General features: G+C 39.3%; 2 protein-coding genes across 5 annotated transcripts in view; both read right to left on the reverse strand.

The window, feature by feature from the left end:
* bmpr1bb (bone morphogenetic protein receptor, type IBb) overlaps positions 1-12664 on the reverse strand; it is a 138468-nt gene extending 125804 nt beyond the window's left edge. The window contains exons 1-2 of one of the 3 annotated variants that reach the window (XM_022680902.2): positions 12485-12664; positions 10248-10337 (exon numbers count right to left, since the gene is read on the reverse strand). The gene's annotated coding sequence lies outside the window, so the exon portion shown is untranslated. Of the gene's footprint in view, positions 1-10247; positions 10447-12484 lie in introns of those variants that run through there. The other 2 variants (XM_022680903.2, XM_022680901.2) reach the window with 2 other exon arrangements.
* A 1726-nt stretch (positions 12665-14390) lies between these two features.
* Positions 14391-19079, reverse strand: part of pdlim5b (PDZ and LIM domain 5b) — a 119823-nt gene continuing 115134 nt past the window's right edge. For both annotated transcript variants that reach the window (XM_022680908.2, XM_022680907.2), the window contains one exon: positions 14391-19000. In XM_022680908.2, the coding sequence (XP_022536629.2) occupies positions 18911-19000 (90 nt within the window). In that variant the 3' untranslated portion in view covers positions 14391-18910. The remainder of the gene's footprint in view (positions 19001-19079) is intronic.

Here is a 19079-nt window from a genome sequence, read left to right on the forward strand (position 1 = left end):
AAAATTTCTCGGATTATTTGTCCCCTGTTACTCCCTGGTTGATATACAATTCATTGTATGTGTGTGTGTGTGTGTGTGTGTGTGTGTGTGATCCTCGCAGGGCTCCGGTCTCTGTCCCTGTCCTCCAGAGAGCAGCATCACACCGTCTCCAGCTCACTAATCTGCGGCCTGCGTCACACTGCAAAAACAAAGCATTTATAATACATGCCTCATCTGATATTCCCCTAATGGAGCCTCTGCTGCTTCACCTCCAGTGCTCACACTGCACCGCTCCAGCCCGTCTGTTACTGGCACTGACAGCACGACTGAGAGTGAGCTAATCTCCTGAACACTCTCTCAGAACATCACCCTCACTAACTATTCACAACAAGCACACACACAGAGACACTGATACTGAGCACAGGTCTACCAGAGGTCTAGTGTGAAGTTTCCACCAATCAGTGATGGTTTGGAGAGACATGTCTGTCATCTGCTGGTGTTGATCCACTGTGTTTTATTATCAAGTCTAAAGTCAGTGCAGTGTTTTTGTTTTCCCACAACATCTTACAGCACTTCATGCTTCCCTCTGCTACTGACAACTTTTATGAATATGTGGATTTCATTTTCCAGCAGGACTTGGCACACTGCCCACCCTGCCAAAATTGGTACCAATTGGTCTTAATAATAATAATATTATTCCAATTTTCTGAGACACTGATTTTTTGGGTTTTCATTGGCTGTAAGCCATAAATAATCATTAACAATAAAAGAAATAAACGCTTAAAACAGATCACTCTGTGTGTAAAACATCTATATAATATAATATAATAAGAGTTTCACATTTTGAACTGAATAACTGAAATAAAGTATGACATGTTTCAATGATATTTAAAATTTTTGAGATCCACAAGTACTGTGTATATTAGTATAGTTTTAAGACTTGTACTTCATACTGTATTTACGCAATTATGCAATTTCTGAGTGCAAACAGTCATATAGTTGTTAAAATACCAGATTTCCACTAAGGCTAGGTGCAGCAGCACTAGCATTAGCAACTAATGCTAATACTGCTCGAGTTTCAGTGCTGGAGAACTAAACTGAGTGGCTTTACTGCTCCTTAATACTTGACTGGTAGAATTCATACAAAAGGAGCACAGGATTATATTCTATCTATCTATCCATCCATCCATCCATCCATCCATCCATCCATCCATCCATCCATCCATCCATCCATCCATCCATCCAGGTCAGTGAAGCTTCCATTTGGACAAAAGTGGCAAAAGTAATAGAACATGATACTTCCTGAGGAAGTTCCTGTCTCATGACTTGATTAGCATGTCAGTGTAAAGCTTACAGCAAGCTAAAATGGATTAGTCACAGTCATGTGATGGATGTGTCTCAGATAAATTGCCACAAAAATCCAAGTTTGTGTTCACACAGCTCTAAACAAATCAGATTTACACCAAAAAGTGATTTAAGTCGTTTCATGCTGGACTCAGACAGTGAGCTAATATCTGGAGCGATTGCTCGATATGTCGCCCTGGCAAACAGTTGATAAAAAGCTGGAGATAAACAGACGCAGATGCGTGCGACGCGCGCGAGCTGTCCGAGCTGAAACGCGGTGTTTGGACGGGTTCACGAGGCGGCTGCAACTTCGCGCTCAAACGTTTCCCTCCAAAAATCAAAGGCCGAGGCACCATAAATCTCCCGCGCCTCGCCGTCTGCATGGCAGGGAGGCCGCCGCGTTCAGTCTGCGGCGTGTGTGTGACACACTCATCCAGAGATAATAATTCAAGCCGTGTGTGTGTGTGTGATGGGAGAGAGGGAGGCAGGGGGGGGGGGGATCAGGCTTTCATCTGCTCAGTCTGAACAGCGGAATCATCACTGGGTGTTCTGCTCACATATTTTCACTTATTTATAAAGTTTTATTTAGTGGCACTAAACCAACGATAATCGCGTTCACAGTGTCACATCAGAGTCATCAGAGTCATCTCCTCCATCCTACTTATCTTTCTTCTGAAGTTCACATATGGTGAATCCTTCGCAGTGACAAGATGAGACTTCAGATGTTTAAAAACATCTTTTAGTCAGTACACCCTTCACCCCAGAGTATTAGTTCATATAATAATCTGGGCCTATATTCAAAAAAATATGCGATTAGACAATATTTCTCAAATGATGCCGATCCTAGGAGCCAATCAGATCACACTTAGGTGTTAAGGATTACAGCACCTTTGTCTCTCACTCCGCTCAGTGCAGTGAGTAGTTATTAGCACAGCAACACAGCAGAGCTAACAAACACCACTAACCACACAAAACAGCAAAACACTGCAGCCCACATTTACCCACCACCAAACGTATCTACATCAGCATCAACAGTGGACAGTTTTAAATACAGATTTTTATGGGAATTCTTCAGCTGATACTAATTTCCACAGACCTTTTCAATCTCGCTAGTTCACAAAAGTTAATCTTAAACACATCAAAATGAAGTTAGCATAATACTTCATAGTAATCTTGTCAGCTCGAGCTCAGAATGTAAGCTCACATAAAAGTTTAGACACACCTTCTTATTTGTTTTATTTATTTTGTTTTCTGATGCTGGTGCATCTGTACCACAGAAGTAACTCTTGGTCTTCCTTTCCTGGGGCAGTCCTGATGAGAGCCAGTTTCATCATCATAACGTTCTGATAATCTTTGGGACTGTGTTTTATTCTTTTGGTTTTTGAAACTGGTGCATCTGTGCAACATAAGTAACTCTTGGTCTTCCTTTACTGGGGCAGTCCTGATGAGAGCCAGTTTCATCATCATAACCTTTTCATTGTCTTTGCGATTGCATATATCATATATACATATGATTTTGGAATCATATAAAATTAAGAAATACATATTTATAAATATGTATTTTGGCCATATGGTTCAGCGCTACCCCCAGTAGGGTCTTAGCTCATGGTTAGCACTTTAGCTTGGGATTAGGGCCTTAGTTTAAAGTTATTGTATTATTTTGGGTTTAAAGCCTTAGTTTGGCTTTTCGTGGCTTATGAGAGCACAAAATATACTTACCAAAATATAACTCAAACTAGCACATCAGTTCAAGAATCTGTTAGCTTGTTAGTTTAAGGTTAGCTGAAAAGGTGTTAGCTTAAAATTAGCATTATATTGAAGCTTGTTGCACTGAATATGGATTATTATGGTAGTTTACTATTCCAATAAATAAAAGTTAAAAAAAGTAAAAGTTACAAAAGAAAATACTACAGATCACAATAAAAAGTAGTTTATCACTAAAAGACAGTTCATCTTTTTGCTGTAATAAAAATGTAATAATACAAGTCACCACTGGATCACTGTACCAAAGGACCCCTACTTACTATACACTTAAATCTCCTGTTTTTCTTCCATTCATCAGACACACGGCTGTAATGAGGCACGCTCCTCCCGCAGGTAAAACTTCTCCACAATCCAGACAACATGGCCGCCAGTCTGCTTTAATAACACTGGCACCTCTGTGCTCATTAATGCAGGGCCTGCCATCATCCCCTCTCATTGGCCCGCTTGGCTTCCTGCAATTACGAGAGCGGAAGCCGGGGTGAAAGGTCGGCTAATGCGGCTAAGCTCAGAAACCCCCCTCCCTCCCACCCAACCAACCAACCAACCAACCCCCCGGACAGCCCCCAAACAGCCCCCAACCCGGCCCATGTGTGTGGAGGAGGGCCGGGCTGCAGCTGCTGACCTCTGAGTGAGAGCAGACTCTTTCCAGAGGCTGTTTGGGTTTGAAGTGTTCCTCACAAAACAGCCAGCGAAGGAGGGAGAGAGAGGGAGCGAGAGAGCATAGAGAAAAATAGAGAGAGAGAAAGAGAGGGACAAAGAGAGAAAGAGAGTGACCCAGACCAAGGCTGCTGTTTTGGTAGCTGGGAAAGTTGAAAAGCCATCAGGAAGCTTGAAAGAAAAAAAAAAAGAAACCTTCATTCCTCATCAGGTTGAGCTGAGGGGCTTTTTACCCAATGCTAGTGCAGTCTTCAAAGAGGAGAACATGTATTAAAGTGTAGTTGAGTTTACTACCAAACCCCCAAACCAAGAAACGAAAGCTTTATCAGTGAACCTCGTCCATAAGAAGACGTAAGAAAAGCTCTTTGTGGTTCTGCAGCAGAATGGGAGCATCTGAAAAGAGAGTATATGGAAATATTGGTACCACTTTAAATTAAGACTACCTTAATAAAGGGGTTATAAATGGTTTACAATTAGTTTATTAATGGTTACTAATTAGGTTGTAAATGCCTTAAAATCATTAATAATCAGTTATAACACATACATAGAAAGGGCAACAATATAGATGACTGTGTAATATAGTTCACTATTTGGCAAACAACAGGTCATTGTTGCCCTTTCTACGTATGTGTTATAACTGATTATTAATGATTTTTAAGGCATTTACAACCTAATTAGTAACCATTAATAAACTAATTGTAAACCATTTATAAACCCTTTATAAAGGTAGTCTTATTTTAAAGTGGTACCAAAATATTTAATATATATATACTAATATGTAATAGGACATGGGGCTCGAACCGTGTCCTATGAATTCTGCCATGTCTCATGCATTAACTAACCTGTGGGAATGTTTGTGTGGGGTCTCCTGCATTGAACTGCTTGAGTCCAACTGCTTGGACAAATATGTTCACATGGACAGTTAAGGCCAGACAGTCGTCAGTTACGATCATTGTTGGGAATCTGTCACAGAAGGTGTACAGTACAGTACAGTGGTTCTTATGTTAAATGAGAAATGACCATACATTAAACTTCGGAAATGGAATTCCCATTTCCCGTTCATCTGGCACCAACTATCCCACGATCAGGCCTCGCTCCAACTCCTATAATTTATGCCGTCTTACAGTTGCTGTTCCCGCAAATGACCTGCTTGCTCATCTTCACACCGTGAATGCGCAGGTCAGCTTATAAAGCACTCTGACTGGTTTATTGCACGTTACGCTCAAAACACATCCATAATTAATTAAGAGAATAATCGTTACAATAGAAATTATCACAATGGCGGAAAAAGGTGTACTTTTCCCGTCGCTACGATAGCAAAGACAAACTGACATGCCCTAAATCAAGCTCGGTTGATGATTTGCCTAAAGATCGATAAAATAGGGCCCAAAGAGCTTACAAATATAGAAAATCTACAAGTCTACTGGCATGATGTAACATTTTTAAATCGAAAGATGAAAATCGAACTCAGAGTCGATTATATACATATGTAGCGTATGACGGGTTAAGCTGAGCCGAGAGCGAGCCTCCATCCCCTCATCATTCCCGCTTTACACTCTGACCTCTGCTCTCTAACGGGATGCTCCAGGCTTCTTCTACCTCTGTGAAAGAATGTAAAATGGCTCCCTCTCTCCAGCAACATCAGAAGCTTGTTAAACTCTCCCAGCAGCCCTTGGGGTATGCAGATTGGAGAGTCAGGGGACAGGGCACAGCAGATCCTTTTACTTTCCAACACAAACAAAGGAACACTGTTAGGGGGGCTACAATACCTGCGCTCAACTTTACTGAGTGTTGCGGTGAAACAAACCTGAATGATAATGGATGGTTTCCAGGTTGAGTGAGATAAGAATTCAGAAACCACAAAAGTATAGAAATAGGGACGCGTGATGGCACTGGATCGATAGCCATTAGTCTTTTAAAAAAGTATTTTTTATTCAGGAAGCGTTTATGCACTATTCTACTGTGCGGCATCACATGTACAACTATGATCTCCATAGAAATCCTCAACATAATATTCAGAATAAAAACAGACGAACCCCTCTCTGATGCATTTTGTATAAGTCTTGAAATATAAAGAAATATAATTTCTATCTGAAGAGAACAGATGCATATTTGCAGAAAAAAGGGTATAGAATTTCTTTAAAAAGGCACACCTCTCCAACTGTTAAACATGAGGGTGGATGGATCATGGTTTGGGTCTGTGTTGCAGCCAGCGGTAATGAGAACATGTACTTAATACAGGAAATAATGAATTTAATTAAATACCAGCAAATGCCGGAAGCAAACATCACAAAATCAGTAAAAAGAAGAAGCTAAAGTCACTGTCACTTTTTTAGAAGGATAATGCTCACCCACACACAGCAAGGGACACCAATTTTGGCAACCTACGAGTTTGCAGGATCTAGAGACCCAGCTGCAACATCTGTATGAGTAAAAGGAGCCTAGGATATAATGCAATATTGATATATCGCAATATTGATATATATTGTCCCACCCCTAATATTTAGACCCTTTATATAGAGAACAGCTTATGTATAACAGTTTACAGTTTAGAGTTTAGTTAAAGTCCTTTTTAATAGCTGGTAGACTCCAGTAACATAAACACACTGAAACAGATACTGACCTGTTTTGTATCACGGTTATGTTTTTACGCCATAATATTCCAGCTTGCACAAACTTATCCAAAACATAATTAAATCAAGTTTTAAAACCAGGGACTCTACAGTAAAAAGTACCAAAACTAACATCAGGCCAGTCTCACAAATCCTAATGAAACACAGCAGATTACAGATCTTCTATAAGATACAGACTCCTCAAAAATACATGAATGAATGCCACGTTATATTACCCACAGCAATTACAGGCCTCAGCTGAGACGTTTCCACACTGGGGGTTCCACGCCGAAATAACACAGCGAGAGAAAGAGACAGAGAGTGAAAGAGACTCAATTCTACAGTAGATTCATATAAAATATATAAAACAGGCCGATCTGCATGACTGCCATGACTGGGCCTCAGAACCTGTGGAGCTCGCTGATGTCAGTACATCTGGTACGGTCCAGAGAAGCTCGGTGATAGAGCGCGGAACAGAGCGCCGCATTGTGCCGTGTTTTTATACCCTGTTTTCACTACAATGAAATATAAGCGGTAAAACAGCGGCTTAATAAGCCAACCGACGTTCCTAAAACCAACGATTCAGCAGCAGCAGCACCACCACCCAGCACCAGACCAGACCACACAGACCCACAGCAGCTAACTTCACAAACAGGAGCTCGTCCGATTATATCAATATCAAAATCAGCAGCATCAGTACAGCCAGAACAGCTGCAAAAATGTATCACGAAAAAGGCATTGTTATTATAGCCTGTATACAAACAGCAGCAACCAGAAACTATGTGCAATATGTCCAATCAACATCTGATCTGTCTAATCAGGGCACAGTTTCCAAAATGCAGTGCAGTATTAATATCAAATAAAGGATTAAATTAAGTCTGGCACGAATACAAATTATTGTAATTTATAAAACACTTTCTTAGCCTGATCAGTCACCAGATTTACAGTATTACCAATCAAGCATTTATGGGACCAGCTGGGACACCAATTTTGGCAACCTACGAGTTTGCAGGATCTACAGGCCCAGGTGCAGCATCCGTGTGGGTCAACGTTCTGCAGGATGCGATACGGAACCTGTTTTGCATCAGCACTGCCAGAACAGCTGCATTCATGTATCACAAATAAGATGTTGTTATTATTATAGAGGGCCTGTATACATATTGTTTCACATAGCAACAACTAGAAACTAATATGTCCAATCAACACCAACACAGTCTGCTAAAAGCAGTGCAGTAGGCCTGCACGATATTCTCAGGCAGCAGCAGCCTGTCCCTCACACAGACACAGAGACAGTGCTGTGTATCTACTTCTTGTGTCAAGAATCTAAACATTGCAACATGACGTGTTTGATTTAATTGCCTTAAGTGACATGACATTGCACGTCCTGCGATGTGACTACTGCGCATGCGCACATCGCAATGATGATCCTTAAACAGTATGTCGAGCAGCACTACAGTGCAGTATTAAGATCAGATAAAAGGATTCATTTTAGTCTGGCACAAAATCAAGAGACAAGCAATCCAAGCTGCTTGAGGTCGTGATCCGGTCTTGATCCGACTATCAATATCCAGCTATCAAATATATACTCCTTTTTAATTGAGCTAAACTGCTGATAAGGCTGATAGTTGAAGTTTAATCTGATATATTAGCTAAATTAACGCTTATTACCACAGCTATGAACAAACACTGTTCATTCTGCTGCTCCGTGCTGTTTAGACACGTGGTATGTGCTGTGTTCACTGCTCACGGCCGTGCGACTCTACGTTAAGTATGCGTTCATCTGATCTGTAAAAGCAGCTTCACACTGCACAGATATACTCTCCAAAGCAGATACACTGAATCTTCTCACTATATTTACTAGACAACGTGCTCACGTGGTTTGTTGGTGCACATTTTGGTGCGTTTAGGTTTGTGCCTGTGTGAAACCGAACCAAACAGAGGGTAAAAACGCTAAATGCTGTAAAAAGTAAACCAACTCATCAACTGATCCAGACCAAAGAAACTTGATGGTAAACTTGACTTTTCACCATAATATTCCATTAACTGATAGAGAGAAAGAGAGAGAGATAAAGTGTGATAGAGAGAGAGAGAGAGAGAGAGCTCAATGTGATGCTCGCTCTCCCACTGAATTATCTTCTTTGTGCTAAGATGCTTTCGGGAAACCCATCCCAGCTAATTAACAGGCTCTGTTTCCTGACAGCCAGCGCAGGCTTTAATTCCAGATGCAGATCTCTGTGCTCCTTCAAAACACAGTCTAGATAAAGATAATAAAACATCAACAACACAGCTCCGCGCTGCTCTACTCCAGCATGTACTAGAGCTAGAATACATACTGTACTCCTGTACGAGAGTAACGAGAGTAACTGAAACAGCGCCTGAAACATCTCAGCGGCACTCTCTCATATAAATATCCGCCCGTAGCGTACGCTAACACGCAGCTGGTTCTGGTTATTTGGACGGAGAGGGAGGCCGAGGAGGTCTGAACCTCCTTTTCTCTCCTTTCCCCCCACTTTTTTTTTTTTTTTTTTTTTTTTTCCCTAAACTGGGACGGACAGCGTGGAAGCTCATTCAAAAGCGATACTGCAGACGGTCCGGGGGGACTGGTAGCAGCTGGCCGGATCGCTCAGCCTCAAGTTCCCACAGCTTCCTTCTCCACAGACGACCTAATGAGTGTCATCTCAATCCAGCTCGCCGAGAACCAGCTCCCAAAACATCCCGAACACTCCAATATTACATGATTTAAGATGAAGTAGCGTGTTCAGAGAGAGCTTGGAGGGAGTAGAAGGGAGTAGAACAGTAGGGACGAGCAATATATTGTATTATGTTGCATGTAAATATATTTAAAACTACTAATACAAGATCATACTGTAATACGCAGTAGAGCTGCACGATATTGGAAAACAAAATTGCATTGCAAATGATCTTTTTTCAACGATATAAACAACGATATTAAACAATGCAGGGCCCATGACATCAGCAGCCCCGCCCCCACTCCCGCATGCTGTCTCACGTCCGGACCAATCAAGAGCTGAGTCAGCGCCGAGCTCAACTCAAAACCCGAGGAAAACAGCAAAACAACAATAATCAGCCCTTTAATCAGCCATTTAAATGGCTTTTTAAAAAGTTAATAATAGTGTTTGTTTTTCTGGGATTAAAAGCATGAATTCAGCTGTAACTGGAAATATCTGCATCGCAAAACTGTGCTGAGGACTGAGGTGCGCAGCTTTCCACACGGGCTCACATTTACAAGCACGTGCCCAACCATGTGAATGGAGGCCATGCAGCTACCTCGTGTTTACTCCCGATTTAAGATGAAATAGCGTGTTCAGAGAGAGTTTGGAGGGAGTAAAAGGGAGTAGAACAGTAGGACTGGGCGATATATTGTATTATATTGCATATCAATATATTTAAAACTATTAATACAAGATCATATTGTAATATTGTGGCTGCTAAACATGTGTACATCTGTGTATGATTTATTCTAACAAATAATGGGTATGGTTTGGTTTCTGGGGAAATAAATCTTTACTAGGGGTGGGACAAAGTATATATATATATTTTTTTTAAGTTAAAAATGGCATTTCTAAATTTCTATATTTATTCTTACAAAATCATAAAGAATCATATCATATCATATCGTAATGTCTTTTCAGCGTATCGAGATATAGATCAGGTCTTTAATCGTATCGCCCAGCCCTAGTGAAAAGTGAGTGGAGATCATAAACAGTAAAAAAACTGCCCACATCACTACTGTATGTTGTACTGTATGTTGTACTGTATGTTGTACTGTATGTTGTACTGTATGCCTGCGGTTCCTCGCTTCCATAAATACCCCAGCCCACGTCCAGCCCTGCTAATTAGATTTATCACAGCAGTTATACAGCTGCTTACCTCAGCCCATACAATGCCTCATCTCAGGGTAAAGCCCAGCACCTGATTGAATTACGGGACCCTCAAGTCTGTCAGTAAACTGCAGGACATCTAGAGGAAAACAACAAACACGTAATATAATAGAACATATATAACACATTTATGTGCTCATTTATACGTTTTGTATGGCCGGGGCTCTGAATATACACTCTCAATACATATATTCAGTGTTTTTTTTTTTTTTTTTTTTGCTTTATTTAAGTAATAATGTATTTTCTTCATTGTAGATTAATATTTAAGTCATTAAAACAATTAAGGGACATATATGGAATTACATAGTAAACAGTAAAAAAGCGTTATTCCTCTACATTAATCCTCTGATCTAAACCTGATGAACTGAGATGGTGATTTGAGGTGATTAAATTGGGATGAGCTGGAGCTTCACAGCATAAAAATGAAAAGCAGCAACTATTGTTCAGCACCTCCAGAAACTCCTTCCTTCAAGACGCTGAGAAAACTATTCCAGGTGACTCTCCCTCATGAAGACACTGAGATTAAAATCTCACCAAGAGTCTGCAGATCTGAACTCAAAGATAAATATGCTTCTTATTTAAAAGAATGTAAATCATAAAACATATTCTTATATTCGTATTATAGCTTCAATATAGTTGAATGTGGAGAGGTGTGTCCAATTTTTTTTGACTTGTACTGTATAAAGCTATAACATTGAATCAATGTGTAAAAATAAATCAAATCTAGCGTAAGATGTCAGTGTTGTTTGCATTCGAGATGGAAAAATCAACATTGATTCAACATCTGTTTGCTATCTGGGGAGGCTTTAGTTATTAAGCTAAAATAAACTGAAATATAGATGTTTATTTTATAGTCCAAGTGAAGCTATAGTGACTTTTAGTCATTTTAATCTTCAGAAATGTGTTCATTATTTTAGTTTCTAAACATTTAAGAGTTTCTAAAAGTGAGGTAAAGGTAGAGTCAATACAGTCAGTCAGAAAATACTTTAATTCTCATAATACATAACAAATAATCTCATAATAAACTAAGTTTACTCCTTTAACATTGATTTAAAGTAAAGAGAAAGATGTTACTGAATTTATTCCACTTTTTCTCAGTAAAATTTCTGAGTTTAAGGTAATAAACAGCAGATTAAAGTGCGTATCTCTCCAAATCTTCATTTAACATCTAACATTTACCACCAGTACTGAAGAAAATTCCCAGAACAGTGAGAAAAACACAAAATACAGCTGATATCAATATCAGATATTGCATTGTATCGACTAAAATTAAGATATATATATCGTGATATAGATTTTTGCCATATTGTCCAGCCCTAAGGTTAAGTGAACAGAATTCGACATGTTACCTTATAGTCCAGGTGAAGCTATAGTGACTTTTATACATTTTAATCTTCAGAAATGTTTTTATTATTTTAGTTTCTCAACATTTAAGAGTTTCTAAAAGTGAAGTAAAGGTAGAATCAATACAGTCAGTCAGAATAGGCTTTATCTTTCATAATAAATAATAAGTAATCACTTAATGAACTAAGTTTACTCATTTAACATTAATTAAATGTAAAGAGAAAGATGTTACTGAATTTATTCCACTTTTTCTCAGTAAAATCTCTGAGTTTAAGGTAATAAACAGCAGAATAAAGTGCGTATCTCTCCAAATCTTCATTTAACATCTAACATTTACCACCAATACTGAAGAAAATTTCACAACATTTAAGAGCTTCTAACAGTGAAGCAAAGGCAGAGTCAACACAGTCAGTCAGAATAGGCTTTGTTTTTCATAATACATAACAAAAAATACAATAATAAACTAACTTTACTCATTTAGCGTGTATTTAAAGTAAAGAGAAAGATGTTACTGAACGTATTTGACTTTTTTCTCAGTAAAAAAGTTAAAATTACAGTTTAAGGTTTTAAAACAGCAGAATAAAGAGTGAGAGGAGTGCAGCGTATCTCTCCACATCTCCATCTTTCCTCCTCCAGCAGAGTCACACTCACACTAATACTGAGGAAAAGCAGCGAGAAAAACACCAAAAACAGCCTTTTAACCCCAAAACCGACCCCTAACCGCACATACACACCTAAACCACACACACCGCAGACCCGCACAACCAACACACACCCGCACAAACCCGCAGATAGAAACTTTTCTCCGCTTTATAAACTCCTCACACCGCTGTCACACTCACACCTCCGCCAGACCCAGACCCGACCCGCACACCGGCTCACCTTCCCAGCAGCAGCCCGCCCCGCTCTCCTGCAGCCCGGCCGCGGCTCCGCGCTGCTCCCGCACCGGCTCCGCGCTCAGACCGAGGCTGCTTCAGCGCTGTAGCGGCGCTCGGCGCTCAGGGCTCGGTGTTGTTGGACTCTCCGCTCCGCAGCAGCTCCTCTCCCGGTCCCGCAGCTCCACCACTCCGCTCCCCCTCATCCCGCTCCGCTTCAGCGCTCAGAAACAGCGCCGCCCGCCGACTCGCAGCGGTACTGCACCCATACCTGCCCACCCCATAAACTGCGCTCTAAACACAGGTCTGAACAATACAGCTAGAATTTATACAGCTGTAAAAACATTGAGAGCACTTCAGTTTCTGAATCAGTTTCTCTGATTTTGCTATTTATAGGTTTATGTTTGAATAAAATGAACATTGTTGTTTTATTCTATAAACTACAGACAACATTTCTCCCAAATTCCAAATAAAAATATCGTCATTTAGAGCATTTATTTGCAGAAAATGAGAAATGACTGAAATAACAAAAAAATTATGCAGAGCTTTCAGACCTCAAATAATGCAAAGAAAAAAAAATAAGTTCATATTCATAAAGTTTTAAGAGTTCAGAAAATCTAAAACAATATTTGGTGGAATAACCCTGGATTTTAATCACAGTTTTCATGTATCTTTGCATCATGTTCTCCTCCACCAGTCTTACACACTGCTTTTGGATAACTTCCTGTCACTCCTGGTGCAAAAATTCAAGCAGTTCAGTTTGGTGGTTTGATGGTTTGTGATCATCCATCTTCCTCTTGATTATATTCCAGAGGTTTTCAATTTGGTAAAATCAAAGCCCTTCGTTGGTTTAACTTACACTTGCAGAGCTTTAAAGCACTGATTCTGGACTTGATAATAAAACACAGTGGATCAACACCAGCAGATGACAGACATGACTCTCCAAACCATCACTGATCATCAGTAAACTTTACATTTCATTTGTAAATCAAGGGAGCAGAGTCTGGGGGAAGAGTGAAGAGACACACAGTCCAAACTGCTCGAGGTCTAGTGTGAAGTTTCCACCAATCAGTGATGGTTTGGAGAGTCATGTCATCTGCTGGTGTTGATCCACTGTGTTTTATTATCAAGTCTAAAGTCAGTGCAGTGTTTTTGTTTTCCCACAAAATCTTACAGCACTTCATGCTTCTTCCCTCTGCTGCTGACAACTTTTATGAAGATGCAGATTTCATTTTCCAGCAGGACTTGGCACACTGCCCACACTGCCAAAAGTACCAATTGTTCTTATATAATATTCTAATTTTCTGAGACACTGATTTTTGGGTTTTCATTGTCTGTAAGCCATAAATAATCAACAACAATAAAACTGGTTTTCCAGAACTAGGAATAAAGGTATTTAAAGCACAGCCAGTTTACTTTATGTTTAAGAACCTAGGCTAAGGCTAGATAGTTGTCCAATAATGAGTTTGGGATGAGTTGCAAAGTTGGAGATGAGTTCCAATACCTAAACCTCACTAACAAATAAATGTCTTTGTTGCTGAATGCAATCAAATCCTCACAGCAATGCCCTGAAATCTAGTAGAAACCTGGATCCTGGACAGTGGAGACTGCTACTCCTACAAGAGTATTGTGTCCCAATACTTTTGTCCATATAGTATAATGCAGTGTAGTGCAGTGTAAATGCACTTTCTATTAGATATAAAAGAAAATATAAAAGAATAATGCAGGATAAATAATACAGCAAGCTAAATACTGTAGCTTATTATACGTAAAGACGTTAAACTGAGATAATGGAATTAAAAGAAAGCCGTAATTATATGTAATTATGTAACGCAATAAAAGGAGCACTTAATTCAGTTAAAGCTGCCTGGAAATACAATCTGTATTAATATGTATCACACTCTGAGGCAGAGTTGAATAAGAACAGCATTTATTTTCCATTTCTTAATTAGGGAGTGACAAATATATGCGGAACAGATGCAGGGAGGAGGGGGGAGCACAAGAAAACACAATTTCATAAAACATTACTTATGACCAAAGGGCAGAAAATCTGTACAAAAGAAAGTAAATAAAGAGAAAACGAAATGACTACAGAACAGCTGTGAGCTCCTTTCAGCAGCACAGCTCTCTAATGCACAATTACTATATCTAAAGCAGCCTGGCTTTAATTCTTTAATCTGAATTTAATTCTGAATTCAAAAGATCAGAATCAAAATATAGTCCCAAAACGTATCTGATTAGAGACGGTACCTCTGTTTCGTACAGGTTTCTTTTCCAGCCCTGACTCCTGCTCTCAGTCAGAGCAGTGAAATATGTGCAAAACCGTCAGAAAAGCCCAAATTCGTCCCTCAAGCCTCAATAAATATAGCTGGATAAATAGCGCTCTGTTTTAGTCCCTGCGGTAGCGGAGGGGACGGGGAACCGGGGGGGGAGGGGGGGGGGGGCTGTTCTACTGGAATGAAGCTGAACATACAGTCGTAATGCTCACAGATTTAGTTCTGCATCTCTTGATAACACAGCAGCACACTGGCAGCCGACAAGCAGTGAATGTGTGAACAAAATCTACAATTTATTTTATTATTATTTTTAAAATAAAAATAAAAAGTGTGAAGAGTGAAGTTCAAACGATGATGAACAAAAACTACAACTAACTATAACATATTTACTGAACCTTTATTTTTATTTTACTCAATTTAACTCATATAATCAGTAAATTTAAGTTTGGGGCAAAATCCTGCTGTAACAACGAATTTTCAGTGCTGAGTAACACTTTAGGGACCGGAAGAAAAAAACTGACAAAATTAGTAATATTAATATATTTTTGTGCTAACCTCTGAAGGGTGGTCCAGTTCTGAATTGGTCCATTAAGCTGCTACTCAGCTGTATATCCCCCCTCACTACTCTCTCGTCTCTTTTTGTACTGTTGCTGACGCAGCATAGAGCACTCGGAGGAAAGCGCAGCGACTCAGTTCTGATACATCAGCTCACAGACGCCTCGTACTGGATGACATCACCCTTTGGAGTGATGAGGGGAAAGAGCGCTATCTACTGTACCCACCCAGAGAAAGCAAGGCTAATTGTGCTTTCTCGGGGCTCCCGCAGCTGTGGCAAGCTGCATGACCAGGATTCAAACCAGCAATTTCCTGATCATAATGGCATTGCTTTAGACTACTGGACCACTAACGCCCCTGATTAAAGTATTCCCTAATTATGTAGTTTACATACACGGTATGATTCAAGAAGATGTGATGTTAACAAAAATACATCGACAATTTAGAACATACAAATAAGAGCAACTTTTTCTGTTAAAACAAGCACCATAAAAATAAACGCAAAATGAGTCAAATTAATGTAAAAAAAATAAGAGTAATGAATAAATTAATCAATTACACTTTTGCAAAAAGTAAACTTATGATGCCAAACCCCAGTAAAAAACATAAATACAAAACTTTGTACTGTATCGTTGTTTTAACATTACAAGGTCAAATAAAATAGCTTTACATATGTTGCTGTTATTTCTCCTACGGTCCTCCCTAAACTGCTGCTCAGCGATTTTGCCCCAAACTTGGTCAAATACAGTGAAATTAAAGTTATAGTTTGTTGTTTATTATCAGTAATTTGAAGTGCACTCTGAAGAGCTTTAAGAGTTCCAGTCACATATACACAGTGAAGCATGGTGATGGATTTTGGCACAACACTGGAGCTGGCTGATGATGACTGCTGAATTTTGGTATTTGTATACAATTATAGCTGGAACTTAAGATATTTTAGACTTTTTAAGAAGCCCTTTACCTTAAAGTCTTGAAACGAAGAAGCTATGCCAGTATTTTGCTGTACTTTTTAGCTTGTTGCTAAGCAACAGCTTACCACATTGCCTGTTTCAGTTGCTCAGACTCAAAGAGAGGGCGGAGCTTTGTTTGCCATGTGTGTCCAGGCATGAAAGTGACTTGAAAAGATCAGATATAATATAAACCAGAAAAATATATCTCATTTGTCATGTTAAAGCAAAATATCTGAATTTGAGTCTCTTATTTAAGTACTTAAGCAGCTTTTTGGTGCTTTGTGTCACTGAAACTGTGCTGCCTGTGAGTGAGTGTTCAAAAGTATGCAACCCTAAATCTATACAATCTGACTGTAGAATAAAGGCTAGCTGATGCAGAATACTCTTTAATGATCAGAGAATATAAAAGAAAGAAAAAAAAGACATGGGAATGTTCACAAAAGAGAAAAACACACTTTACATTTTAATCCCAAATAAAAATAAGTTTCCACGAGGGTCCAGGTTTCCAGTTCAACGAAAACCCAAGAGCCCTCTCTGTCCTGCTCTGCATCACTTCTCACCATCATACTTCCACATTATTGCATCAATTTATATTAAACACTAAGAAAAAAAAGAAATAAGAACAGTACATTAAAGACAAAATAGAAAAAAAAGAAAAAAAAATCCGAAAAACACCTCTCTTTAAAATCCTCATTTGTGACGACAGCTAATATATAAGAGAAATGCAGAGTTTTTATATATTACTGTCTTCAAAAGCTTTCCAACTCTCAAAAATACTTTATTTCATAAAACTCCGAACTCCCACTGAGGGAAATGTAAAGTGTAAATAACACATGACTAAAAAAATTCACTGACATCATCATACTGCATGCACTCAGATAGACCTGATCAAGTCGAGTGTGGTTCTGTAGTCGGCGCCACTCCCATATTCATATTCATAACTCTGGGTCTAAGCTGGATTTTTCTATGACAGATATGATTAAATGCATAATTATCACTGTTATCACGTCCTGTGGTAAACACAAATATTCCAAACCCAATATAATTACCCTAAATGTCACTGGATCCTCCAGATTAATAAATACTGTAATTGAAATGTAGCTGAATACTGAATAATGCTGCAAACATTCTACAAGTAAGTTTAATACACATGTTGCTGATGTAGCATTGCCGAGTAGCATCACAGCGCTAACGCTCGGAGGAAAGCACAGCGACTCGGTTCTGATACATCAGCTCACAGATGCAGCCTTGTGCTGATCCACATCACACATCAGAGAGAGCCATCTACTGTACCCATCCAGAAAGAGCAAGACCGGTTGTGCTCTCTCATGGCTCTGGCAGCTGATGGCAAGCTGCATGACCAGGATTCGAACCAGCCATCTCCCGATCATAGTGGCAGTGCTTTAGCTTGCTGGACCACTAATGACCCTGATTGCAGTATTCTTAATATATGTAGTTTAGGGCTGTTAAGTATTACAGAACAAATTTTTTTCTTTTAAATCAAGCAACAAAAAAGGGTTTAAAAATGGATTCTGACCCTGCGATGTGACTATTACAGACTATTACACACATATTGTGATAAAGATATATATTGTAGCTAAGACAATATATTGTGCATCCCAAATTAACTAGTTGTATGCTAAACCTCGGGGCCCATTTACACCAAGTCTCTTCATGCCTCTAGATACAGTCGATCCACATTAAAATACAAGTGTGAACACACCCAAGACACATTTAAACCACTTTATGAGGTGATCTGAGACACATTTGAGACACATTATAGCAGTGTGAACACATCTGTCTCTCCAAGACTCATTCAACATCCAAAGCTCCTCCCATTACACCCTAAACTCCTCCTAGTACAACCTAAGCACCAGTTATAACTGCTGTTCAACAAGTGAATTAGCATTTTCTGCTTCACAAAACAAGTGAAATACTGAGTTTGACTAAACAAAGACGCATTTGAAGCCACATTTATGCACTAAGTGTAAATGCATATGGTTAAAATCGAATCAATATACAATCCAGATTCTAAATCACATAAAGACACCTGGAGTAAACGGGGTCGTAGACACAAGATTTGCATCACCTTAAACTACCGTCTAAATGGGGAGGCCCAGCTCATAAAAAAACAAAAAAACAACAACGATGTAATCTTTTTAATAAAGTAGTTGAATACCTTCTAAAATTTAAATTCTATACTGTATTCTGGTGAACTCATAATTACACATTATAATGATGTCCACTTAATTGTTTTTAGCTACCTTGCTAACTTAATTTTAAAGTTTAAAGTTCAGTGTGTAGCAGTGTTAGGTTAAAAGTAGTAGTATTAATTTTTCAGCTTTTTAGCAGATATGGTGGCATTTAAGGTTAAAAACATACTTTTTAAACACAGTCCATTTTTAATTCCATTTCTCTATAAAGAGAAACACAGCTCAGACCCTTTGAGTAGCTAATATGGCCCTACTGCCGAAAACAGAACAAAAAAAACACGATTTCACAGGTCTACGATCAGCAACAATAAAGAAAAAATATCCCCCAATCACCTCCATTAACACCAGATAAATCTCACAAAAAACAACAATAGGAACAGCTAGTAGAGCTTTCTGCAATACGGCATCTCCTCATCCTCTTCTCTCCCCGACAGACGGCTCAGATTTTGACAGTGTGCGCGTGCTTCTTGCACAGGGGCTTGTCCTTTTTGGAGAAGAAGGTCTGGCCCTCTAGACTGGTGTTGCAGACCTGCAGGAAAAGAGGAGAAGGGGATGTTAGATACTATTAGATACTACAGACATTAGAGGTGAGGCGATATGAGGTGAAA

The sequence above is a fragment of the Astyanax mexicanus genome, chromosome 20, assembly GCF_023375975.1.
Source record: "Astyanax mexicanus isolate ESR-SI-001 chromosome 20, AstMex3_surface, whole genome shotgun sequence".
Taxonomy (NCBI): domain Eukaryota; kingdom Metazoa; phylum Chordata; class Actinopteri; order Characiformes; family Acestrorhamphidae; genus Astyanax; species Astyanax mexicanus.